Source organism: Drosophila navojoa, chromosome 5, assembly GCF_054131105.1.
Source record: "Drosophila navojoa isolate 15081-1374.11 chromosome 5, UAZ_NAV_1.0, whole genome shotgun sequence".
Lineage (NCBI taxonomy): Eukaryota > Metazoa > Arthropoda > Insecta > Diptera > Drosophilidae > Drosophila > Drosophila navojoa.
The window spans coordinates 10,696,303-10,707,063 of NC_142893.1; the positions used below are offsets into that span (position 1 = coordinate 10,696,303).

Here is a 10,761-nt window from a genome sequence, read left to right on the forward strand (position 1 = left end):
AAGCTCAAAACCATTTTGAACTTTACACAATACAACGAAATACGGCAGCACAGCTGTTGCTTGCACCCAATCCCTCCAATTGGTTGTTTAGAAATTATAAGAATGCGATTTCCACGTTTGTACAAAATCATTTCGGCCAAACTAAAATGACAATTTTTATTTCACTTGAAAAACAATTACTACTTATGAATTGCCGCCGACTTAATGACCAGCAGTGGCTGCCTTCGCTGCAATCTCATCCTCCTTGGCATGCAGGGCGATCAGCTCCTGTTTCTTTGTAGCAATACGCTCCTCACGTCGCTTGCGTGCCTCGCGCACCTTTTGACGACGGGCCTCGGCCTGGTCAGCAAGCATCTTGCTGCGTTGCTTCTCGGCCTTCTTCTTGTGAATGTATTCCATGAGGACGCGCTTGTTCTTGAACACATTACCCTTGCACTTCATGTACAGATCGTGGTACAGATGGCGATCGATCTTCTTGCTGTCGCGGTACTTCTTCAGCAAGCGACGCAGCACACGTTGCCGCTGCATCCACAGCAGCTTGGTGGGCATACGAGCATTTGCTGTACCCTTGCGCTTACCAAAGCCGCAGTGACGGCCCTTGCGACGCGCCTCGGTGTTCTTGCGCACACGGTAGCGGGAATGGACCACGACAGGCTTCTTGATGATCAGACCATCCTTGATCAGTTTGCGTATGTTCTGACCTGCAAGATAAAAAATCTCCATTTAGTATGCACTTATTCAAATACACACACACACTTCCTGCTTTTGGCATACTTACGCGAGTTTGTGTTGGCAATCTCATTAATTTCATTGGGATCCAACCAAACCTTCTTCTTGCCGCAACGCAGCACTGAGGCTGCGAGCCTCTTCTGGAGCTTTAGAGAACTGCAAGTAGAAAACACCAAGAATTAGATAAAGCAGCATGCCGTGAATTTGCGTGTGTGTAGGTGTGTATGTGTGCATGAACGTGGTTTCGGTTCAATTTACACATTTTTGGATAACACTGGGCAACTGCACTTATAACATGTTGCATGCCACATGTAATCCACAAGTTTTTGCACACTTTTCACATATTTTCGTACACAAAACACAGAAATTACTGAAATTCGTCAATACCTCATGTCGACCCTTGCTCGTCGTGGCTGGGAAAGAAAGAAAAACTTGACAGACGGAAGTGACTGCCATTTTTGAGCATTAACCGCAACAAATTGCTGACTGCTATAGCACGCTCCAATCACAATGGACGATTAACAGTGTAATGTTGCATAACAGCCAAATGTTATAAGAAATTTTATGTTAACCATCCCTGGTCAAACAGCTGATTATACGGCAGATAAAGTTCAATCACAATATTAATTAATAATTGTTGTTCTAAAGAGTTTGTTAACTATGCAACACACTTTAAGGAGATGTCTGACAATGGCGAAGACTGGCAGAGGGAGCTTGCGGCAGCTGGCAACGCTGCCGCATGCACCCGAACAGAACAAAAATCAAACAAGTCGCAATCAGTTGCCCAGGTTGATGGACTTTCCGGAGATAATATGGCCATCGGCACTGAATACAATCAAAAATTGGATAACCGTACAGTTCATTATACGTCCATATTTTGATAGTGAATTTCAAATCAAGGACTTTGTATACGGCGCAAAACAGGCGCTTCAGGTGAACTCCCCAATTGTTGCTTTAATTACGCAGCAAAATTATTCATATGTGAAAATCTACTGTGAACTAATTATAGGTCGTATCTAGCAAGTTGGTGGGCGGAGATCTAAGCCAGCTACAGGATCTAGTGACACCCGAGGCCATAGCCGAACTAAAGCCCGTCGTGCAGAAGCTGTCCATGACGCAGCGCAAACAGCTGGAGATCCACGAGAGCGACATCTATTTGTCGTTTCCCTATCAGATTGGCATCATGTTCGATGATGCGAACGATAAGCTGCAAAAGCGTTGGGTCGAGATCACAATGGTGTTTCATGTGATGCGTGGCCTGACCGAAATGCGTGAGCGCGGCGAGGAGATACCCTGGAATATGGGGTGAGCGAAAGAGTTAACAATTAGATCTCTCTCTGTTTCTATAAGCTCGGACTTTCTTGATCTACTTGTAGCACAATGCCAGAATATCAGGATCGCGTCTTCATTTGTAATTATCGCTTTAAAAAAGAGTTTACAGCCGGACACCAATCAGACTGGACGATCAATGTGGCCAATCATTTCAGGGCCATTGATCTAATTAATGAATCGAAATAGCAGCTGGCTTCCTAACTCAGACTCTTAGAAATCGTAGAAAAACCTATTGTATCAGATATAGTTCCCGGAAGTTAGCCTATTCACATTTCGGATGAATTTTGGAATAAAATTTGCATTGCAAGTGTTTAGGTATGAGCAAAACAAAAAACAATTCAGATCATTTAAAGTTTTATCATTTTTGTTTTGTTTTTGTTTTTCTTTTGTATCTTAATATCTGGTTATTATGTAGTTTAAATAACGAGTATGTGTTTAGATGACAATACAAATTGATTTGATTTGATGTTCATTTTTTGTTGTTGTACGTCATTTTAATTCGCCTTAACGTGCTTCTCGTACTTGGCCCTGTAGATGCCCTTTGAATCGTACTTGTCGAGGAGCTCGTCCCATTCTTTAGCCTTGTTAATCCGCAGATAATTGATCACCTTGTTGGAGTTGCGACGCTGCACGTCGGTACACTTGGAGCACTCCGACTCGAGGGCATCGGGCAGCAGTTTCTTCAGCTCGCGTCCTTCGGCCGTGCATGGTCCCTTGTCCATCAGGCACTTGATGTAGGCGGTCAAGATGCGATTATTGGTCAGCACTTCGTCCACATTGACATTATCGAATTTGTTAGTGTATTTCTTCTCGGGCCTAGCCAAGGCGAGGGCGGCGAACAATCCCAACAGCAATATGACCAGCGATGCCTTCATCTTGTCTCAAGAACTGTAGAACAAAGAGAGAGAGAGAGAGAGAGAGGAAGAAAACGTTTCCATTAAAATGTGAGTAATTGCAAAACAAATATATGAACAGCTATTCAAATACTATTTGTGGTAATATTATTTGTCCCAAATAAATAATCTGAGGCGTCATCTAGTCTGCTCTGCTGTGTAAAAGGGGCTAGCAACGCGCCAGAGCTTTGAGAATGAATCGTTCGATTCATTTCTGGGCTAAGTTCGTTTCATGCATTATTAATGCCTCTTGGCATATATATGGCACATGCATACTAATTAATGATTTAGTTTTAGTAATAACAACAGATTTCACAATTTTCGGACCACGTCACTTCAAGCTCTTTTTCAAAGTGGATTAAGTTCGCTGTTCGCCCTCTTTTTTTTTTTTTCATTTAGCTAAAACCACTTTTGTACCGTTGTTCGCAAGTGTTGCCAATATGTTTACGCAATAGACCAAGCATCGATGCCGAATGGACAGCTGCAATGCCTGCGTCGCTCGCCGCTGCTTCCCTCTCTCTCACTCAGCGTCTTATTTTAGCTGCTATTCAAAACGGATTATATTCGCTTTGCGTCTTGTTTTTTTTTTTGCTGCTACGTTTCTACTGTCGTTTTGTGCACGCAAGTGCTGCCAATCGATAGCAATTTACAGTTGCCAAAGCACAAGACAGCAAAGCGCACGCGTAGCCTGCATCGCTCACTCACTCAGTTCCTCTCTCGCTCTCTTGTTGTCAAATAATGTTTGCTTACCGTTTCGTGTTGTTGCTGCTGCCGAACTGCGAGCTGTTGGTGGATTTTCTCTTGTGTCTGTTGCGTACGACAGCACAGCTTTGATTGCCAAGCTGTTAGCCTGTTTAGCCGACTTTTATAGTAAGGAGCGCGGTTGGCACGGCCAAAAGCTTTCGCACATTCGCTTGGCCACTCGACTGACGGTGGCGCTGCCGTCGGCGTCGGCCTGGGCGGCAGTTCCACCAGTCAAAGGTCTTTCGTGCAGCCAAATTGAACCGGATTTTTAGTTTTCACCCGAATTTTAAGCCAGCCAAGCAATTCGCCGCGTACTTGGGATGTACGCAAGCTTTACATTGTTTTTGTTTTTTTTTTTTTTTCTGGACTTGACGCCGACGCTGACGTCTTAAATGTAAATGTGGCCTCGCCGCCTCTCGTCTCTTCTCTTCTGTTCGACGCATTCGCCACCTTCGCCGCACTTTGGCGCTGTCACAGCTGTTTGTTTAGCTTGTTAGTGCCTTGCACGTTTCGCCCCGTGCGCTGAGACGAAATTCATAGGAAAAACATGCAAAGTACTTATGTGAAAAACTCAAAGGTGTTGTTGCTGTTGATCTTTTACGATCATGTTTATTATGTTGTAATCACTTTTATGCATTTCCCCCATTTCATTTACATTATCTGCAGCATTTAATCGAAGTATGTATGTGTGTGTGTGTTTTTGTTTGTGTCTCTCTCTCTCTCTATCTAGGCCCAGCCAGATTTCGAAAGCTCAACTGGTCTCGATTTTGTATCTTTGTTTTTATTTTTGCGGCAAATCGAACTGGGATTTACCGCCATAAACGAGGCGATGTCTTGCGCTCAGTTTCTGTTCAATCTGTTGCATGGTAGACTTTTCCACAGTCAAATCAGAGCTGATAATTATTGTTGTGTTGTTGTTGTTGTTGTTGTTATATTTTTATAAATAATTTTTATTTCATTTTTAATTTCTGTCAACTTGGGGTCTACAATAATGAGCCATTAAATCCATGTACATATATTTATAATTCTAGAGCTAGGTTTTATTATTATTATTATTCCTGTATATATATTTTTTTTGTTTAATGGGAATGACTCGAGCTTCTCGCACGAGTATCTCGTTTGTCTTGCCTGCTTACGTACAGTTCAATGGGTCAATTCTACTTATTTACTTAAGGCTCGTGGCTGGCTGGCTTTTTAGCCCGCTGTCTCTAATAAAAGCCAATAAATCACTGTGATATAACTTTTATGTTAATTAGTGTGCAATTATGCAAAGTTCAGCTGATTTATCACATTATCATTAAATTTAACAATCTTTCATTTCATTTTGTTTGTCGTATCTGGCGACTTACAAAATCATCTCTAGGGCGGTCGACAAATGTTGGGACACATTTAACTGCCAGCAGTTAAGTGCCCTTAGGCTACAATATATACATATGTATGTATGTATGTATGTACATAGAGCATAATATATACGGAAATCTGATACTTCTAGGAACATGTTGTAATTAAATGTTGTAATTAAAAAATAAACTGATCTCTAAAAGTTTTTAGATGGCATGTAAACATTTACATATATAAAGCAATAAGTAGTTTATATTTCTTCTTTTGGCCAGAAGTCTACAAATTCATATAGCGGAAGAAAAATATTCCTTCCAACTATATTCTCAGAGAAAAAAAGATTACCTTACATTATATTTTTATATCTAAATCATTTTCTCAATTAAAATCTTTTAATATCTCTTATAGAACTTTCCTAAAAACAAATCTTAGTCGGAGTTGACAAAACGCTTCTGGTTTGCTAAAAAGCTCTCTCTAAAGTACTTTACGGTATACCAATTAGTCAAAGTGAACATGTGATCTTGGCTGCTCTGATCTTTTTAGATATTTTAGCTTTCATATATACGTATCGCTTACGTATGTATATCTGTATATATATAATAGAAATAAGTCGACTATACCAAGACTTACTGATCTTTCCAGTTCTATATAATTGTATGTACATTCATTCACATTCATTTCATTTTCACAATATTTCCATATATAATCTTTCAAGATCTTTAAGATTCTACTTATGATTATGAGCAATAATTTCCATACAAAGCAGAACGAAATTCGCATCTCTCCAATTGGAAACATTTTTCTGATCAGAAATCGACGCCTCACATTCTTTCAGAAAACATAATGCATATAAAGAAATATTGTTTTGACAATATTCTGCTCACGTTTCTCAACACTTGCATTACAAACACGCACACACACACACACACGCACAGGCAGAGCTGTGTGTGAATCGTTGACCAATTGCCACATGGGTGTTACAGCTGTCATGATCGGTTTTAGCTTATGCAAATGGAAAGTACCCAGGCCAGAGGAAAGGTAAACAGTCGAACTCATGGCGATCACGATGACAGCGTCCCAATCAAAAGTAGGCGTGGTAGGGGCAACGGGCAACGGGCAAGCAAGGGCTGCTTGCCTTGAAAGCCCAGCCAGTGGCGGCAGCATGTGCAAAAGTTCAGGTTCAGGAAGGTAAGCCAAAACAGAAAACAAACAGTAAAGCAGAAGACAGAAAGAGAGACACAAAACAGAGATAAACAAAAAACCTGACGCAGCAAAGTAGCAGCAGCAGCAGCAGCAGCAGCAGTAACAACATCAACCGACGAAGCTTCAATAAAGGTAAATAAATCTGGGGACAGATCTTAAGTGTGATACGTGCGCAGGTTTTCATTGCCAAGCATGGTGCCAGGTGCAGGTGTGCGTCTGTCTATGACTTCACTGTGATCATGACTGAGCCTAGGAATCAAACAAACTGCGGCGAGCTCAAAGCCAAGTCATAACAAACCCCAGGGCCTTTGGGGGCATCGCTTCCCTCTGGCCATGTCAATCTGGCGCGATTTGACACAAAAGGTGAAATGAGGGGCGAATTCATGTTGTGCAATTACGCATGTCAGCATTATCATTAGCATTATCATTGTTATTGTGATTCTGTGAATTGGCGCTGCTGATAAGCGCAGGCCATGCGGAGGTGTAATGCGCGTTGCTTAAACCTAAATACATACAACTAAACACAAACTAAAGCTCTGGCAAGTGTGGCGTATCTATAAGATACAAATATGCGCAAGTGCGACTATTTGAGAGACAGCTCAGTGGTCAGCTTGGGCTCATGCTGCGGCCTAGGATTCAGTATCGTCTCCAGCTGCACAACGGGTGCGCCGCACAGCTTGCGGTAGAGCTCGCCGTAGCTGCGACTCCTGCTGCAGCGCCTGGCCAAGCTGAGCACGCACCACAGCGCGCAGAGCAGCTGCAAGGCCATCAGGTAGGGCTGCAGATGCGGCAGCCAGTTGACATTGAAGCGCATTATGTAGAGCACATGAGTGGGTAAGTGATCCATGTCCTGGGTAGAGTAAAGAGTACAGTTAAACGAGGGACACCAATAGCTAGCAGCACACTTACGAACTCATACCAGAAGCCGGGCACAATCATGTTGCTCAGCTTGGTCAGCTTGCGGCTGTAGCTGCTAAAGTCCGGCAGCGGGGTGTTGGACTGAAAGCGATACTTCTCATTGATGGGTATGCCCGTGTTGGGCTCCAGCAGTATGAAGGGCTCGTGCTGCTCGGCATTGGGGCTGAGGCCCTCGAAGTGCTGGCGCCAATCGTAGCTGGAGCCATAGAAATGTGGCATGGAGAAGGCCGAAGGAGCATCATCTATGCGGGATATAGAGAGATGAATGAGAGATTGAGAGATGAGTCTCTGCGAGTGCCTCTAGCTGGTTCATCCATTCATCACTTACTTATCACACACTTGGACACGTCGAACATGCCGCGCGGCAGCTTCACGCCGTAGGTGCTATCCATGCACTTGGGCGCCGTCTCGTTGGCCTGGAGTAGCGTAAAGCGGAACGAGTTCAGGCCATCGTGCTCCTGATCTCGCTGATAGCGCAGGGGCAGCACGCGGCAGGATTCGGTCGCCAGGATGCTAAGCGATGAGTTCCGTTCCAGGAAGAGCGGATAGAGCGAGTTGTCCAGGCTGTCCGCCACATAGATGGGACAGTTGTCGCCCAGATTTCGGGGATTGTCCTTCACACGCTCCTGGATGCGCAGCTCGCCATTGAGACTTTGTATGCGAAAGAAGTTCTCCATGCCCACCTCAGTGCCAATGTTCACCGTGTAGATCTCCTCCTTCTCCTTGAGAGCCTGCCAAGGGATAGGTGTGAGCTAGGAACTGGGGAATACACTGTCTGACTACTCACATTGTAGAGCGTGCCACAGTTGGTGGCCAGCGGCAACATTTTGCCAAAAAGCTCCAGCGTGGGTCGAGTGAACTCCCACAGGAAATAGTAGACGCTGCCGGTCATGAACACCTGCTCGCCCAGGGTCAGCGCATTGAAGCCCATCGAGGTGAAGGGTATCTGGCAGTACTTGGCAGCGGCGCCCAGCAGGAAGCTATTGAACTGCACAATCGTCTTGTTGAGGATGTCCGGCGAGACGCTCTCCTCGGGCACGAACTGAATGTGGCGATAGCGATGCTTGCGATAGGTCACACTGTTCTCGGTGCGATTGAGGATGTTGTTGTAGCCCACAATCTTATAGACAATCGGGCCGATCTGTTGCAGCTTGATCCTGGCATCGCGTCCACTCAGAAACTCCGGTCCATTGGTCACATTGAACAGGTAGCTCTTCAGCTTGCCAAACGGCGAATTCACCCAACTGTCCATGGTGGGCATCTCGTCCCGGAAACGCACCTGCTCCTGGGCCGCGGCATACTGATAGTTGATGCCGCACGAGATCACAAACAAATAGATATTCAGCAGGCCGAACAATGCAATTGCCACAATTTTCAGCCAGAAGCAAGTGTGGCCCATGGCTGACGATGATGCACTGCCTCCACTCAAAACGGGAGACTGGGAGCTGGATGGGCTGTCCGATTCGATTGCTGTGCGTCTGCGTTCTTCAAATCACGCGATTCGTTTGATTTCAGCAACTAAACGCTATTTCGAGTCTCCATTGAATTTTAAATACAAATTTGTATTTTTTTACAGAATCGGTCTTATCGCGACGTCCCTTCCTCATCTTAGGCCTGTTTGAAAACGAAACGAAACGAAACTAAACTAAAAATGTGATTACAAATAAAAGCAAATCAAGTAAAAGTGAAGGAAATGTGAGAGATTAGCTGGACTACAGAGACACCCTATGTGAGTAGAATTTTATTAGAGCTAAGCGTGGGGAATGAATCTAAGGGAGAACTTATAAGCAGATGGCTCTATTTGAGAATATGAAGTACAAATAGGCGTTGTATAGACAGGTTTAACGCTTTAGACCTGGCTTATATGGTAATCAAAGATTTGAGATCTTTAACTAATAATGTTGAATTGATGTTATTGAAGTTTGAGCAGAATATTTAGATTGGGAAGTGAAAATAAGTTGCCTAAATGATCGAGAAATTGAGAAAACTTAACAAGAATAAAAATTCACGCCTAAGAGGATAGCGTAAGTATAAAATAAAGCCCTAAGGACTTCAATTGCATCCTAAATAATATTTTAAGATATGCTCTTATTCTATACAGATGTATTATGAGTATAAGGTATATTAGAATATAAGGCATACAGGTATAAGGTATATAAGTTTGTATATCCTTGAATAAGAGTAACTATATATAGAAGCATAACTGATAACATTATATATATAATACTGCTACAACAAACATCCTAGGGATTCATTAACAGATTTGCTATCAAATTGAATTTCATTTAGCTTCAACTACATACATAACGAAATCACTTTCTAATTGCTTCTAGTTTCTATAAATTTATGCTAAACTAGTCTAATTTCCATCCATTAAACCATCCATTTGAGTTCAGCCGGCTACAGGGTATCATCATAGCAGAGAGGCTATCAGCTGGCAAAGGCCAAACACGCTCTGCTGGCGGCTGTTGTCGCAATTGCAAGAGATAAGCCCTCAACTTGTGACCCGAAGAAACATCGAATTTACGCAAATCGTAATTTAAATTTATGTTCGTTCAGATTAATGTTTTATGGAACTGCTCCCAATTGGCATCTGCAGTCAGCTGCGGCCGGTCAGCCATGGCTGACCCATTCAGTCAGTGCACCTGGCCGGGGGGGCGCTCGAATATGCATTCGAATATTTTTAGCATTCAAGATTTGTGTTTGCCATTGCCAATGGCTGATAGCCGAGATCTGCTGATGTGATCAGCAGATGCTTCAAATCAGAGGCGGCATCAGCTGCGCGAGCAAACCTCTGAATGAGTGAGTGAGCGAGCGAGCGAGTGAGAGCCGAGATGCTGTCTTATCAGTGACAGACAGACCAATCGCCAGACCAATTTTATCAGCTCTCGCGGTCAGTGGATTGCACTTGCCCTCGGGCATCATGTCTGGCCTATCGCAGTGAACTCTAATTGCGATGACACTGCGCGCTCGCTTTTGCATTCGCATCCATTTCAGATGCCTCGTCTGTCTGATTTGATGCGCCAATGGAGATCCGGTATGCCGTGTGAAACACATCTCAACTAATGAGCTGACAGACGACACCTCAGTTACTTCAGAGTCTTGCACCTCACAAGTGACAAAATATGTTAACCTGACATAAATCTTCCAATTTATTACCAATTAAATTTGGATTGTAGCACACACAACAAACAAGTAAAGCTGATAATTAGAATATACCCTAGAAACGGAAAATAGAGACATTGTGCTGTATGAGTGAATTTAATTGACTTTTTAAAAACAAAATATATTTATACAATTTATGAAAAATGTTAAACTTGCAAATTTAAATTAAAAAAAAAATATATAAAATTTTATTAAAGTTTTTAAAATATTTTAACTATATAATTTTGCAAATATTTTATATATAATTTTTATTCTTTTAAATATATAAATTTTTAATATTCAAAATTTCATTAAATTTATAATTTATACTTTTAAAATTTTTTATTTTTATATATTATATATTTTTTATATAATTTTCATTTTTTTTATTAATATAAAAATTTTTAATATTAAAAATAAAATCTTTTAAGATCTTATAGCTACATATGCCATAGGGATT

At 42.4% G+C, this 10,761-nt stretch overlaps 5 protein-coding genes across 8 annotated transcripts in view; 2 read left to right on the plus strand and 3 right to left on the minus strand.

Annotated features, from left to right (window-relative positions):
* The window catches only part of LOC108654736 (uncharacterized), a 111,975-nt gene that overhangs the window by 23,666 nt on the left and 77,548 nt on the right, over positions 1-10,761 (plus strand). The gene's annotated exons all lie outside the window — the stretch shown is intronic.
* On the minus strand, positions 109-1,248 carry RpL19 (ribosomal protein L19). Its single transcript, XM_018103962.3, has 3 exons — positions 1,117-1,248; positions 779-885; positions 109-701 (listed from the first exon to the last, which is right to left on the minus strand). The coding sequence occupies exons 1-3, from the start codon at positions 1,119-1,121 to the stop codon at positions 202-204; spliced, it is 612 nt and encodes a 203-aa protein (XP_017959451.1). The 5' UTR covers positions 1,122-1,248; the 3' UTR covers positions 109-201.
* LOC108653463 (m-AAA protease-interacting protein 1, mitochondrial) lies at positions 1,287-2,398 on the plus strand. Its single transcript, XM_018103960.3, has 3 exons — positions 1,287-1,662; positions 1,739-2,034; positions 2,106-2,398. The coding sequence occupies exons 1-3, from the start codon at positions 1,390-1,392 to the stop codon at positions 2,245-2,247; spliced, it is 711 nt and encodes a 236-aa protein (XP_017959449.1). The 5' UTR covers positions 1,287-1,389; the 3' UTR covers positions 2,248-2,398.
* Phk-3 (Pherokine 3) lies at positions 2,554-3,942 on the minus strand. 2 transcript variants are annotated; one of them, XM_030384764.2, is made up of 2 exons: positions 3,705-3,942; positions 2,554-2,949 (listed from the first exon to the last, which is right to left on the minus strand). In XM_030384764.2, the coding sequence occupies exon 2, from the start codon at positions 2,934-2,936 to the stop codon at positions 2,556-2,558; it is 381 nt and encodes a 126-aa protein (XP_030240624.1). In that variant the 5' UTR covers positions 2,937-2,949; positions 3,705-3,942; the 3' UTR covers positions 2,554-2,555. The 2 variants fall into 2 exon arrangements, with proteins under 2 accessions (XP_030240624.1, XP_089118615.1); XM_089262489.1 differs by lacking the exon at positions 3,705-3,942 and adding an exon at positions 3,282-3,663.
* LOC108653461 (scavenger receptor class B member 1) lies at positions 6,649-8,606 on the minus strand. Its single transcript, XM_018103958.3, has 4 exons — positions 7,945-8,606; positions 7,486-7,888; positions 7,149-7,399; positions 6,649-7,089 (listed from the first exon to the last, which is right to left on the minus strand). The coding sequence occupies exons 1-4, from the start codon at positions 8,554-8,556 to the stop codon at positions 6,823-6,825; spliced, it is 1,533 nt and encodes a 510-aa protein (XP_017959447.1). The 5' UTR covers positions 8,557-8,606; the 3' UTR covers positions 6,649-6,822.

Excerpts from the sequence above, each read along its gene's own strand:
- RpL19 (XM_018103962.3), bottom strand. Across the intron at positions 702-778 it reads GATTGCCAACACAAACTCGC|GTCAGAACATACGCAAACTG; the intron begins GTAAGTATGCCA and ends TTTATCTTGCAG.
- LOC108653463 (XM_018103960.3), top strand. The coding sequence starts at position 1,390 with ATGCAACACACTTTAAGGAGATGTCTGACAATGGCGAAGACTGGCAGA. Across the intron at positions 1,663-1,738 it reads GCGCAAAACAGGCGCTTCAG|GTCGTATCTAGCAAGTTGGT; the intron begins GTGAACTCCCCA and ends AACTAATTATAG. Across the intron at positions 2,035-2,105 it reads GAGATACCCTGGAATATGGG|CACAATGCCAGAATATCAGG; the intron begins GTGAGCGAAAGA and ends ATCTACTTGTAG.
- Phk-3 (XM_030384764.2), bottom strand. The coding sequence starts at position 2,936 with ATGAAGGCATCGCTGGTCATATTGCTGTTGGGATTGTTCGCCGCCCTC.
- LOC108653461 (XM_018103958.3), bottom strand. The coding sequence starts at position 8,556 with ATGGGCCACACTTGCTTCTGGCTGAAAATTGTGGCAATTGCATTGTTC. Across the intron at positions 7,889-7,944 it reads ACTGTGGCACGCTCTACAAT|GCTCTCAAGGAGAAGGAGGA; the intron begins GTGAGTAGTCAG and ends ATCCCTTGGCAG. Across the intron at positions 7,400-7,485 it reads CGTGTCCAAGTGTGTGATAA|ATGATGCTCCTTCGGCCTTC; the intron begins GTAAGTGATGAA and ends TATCCCGCATAG.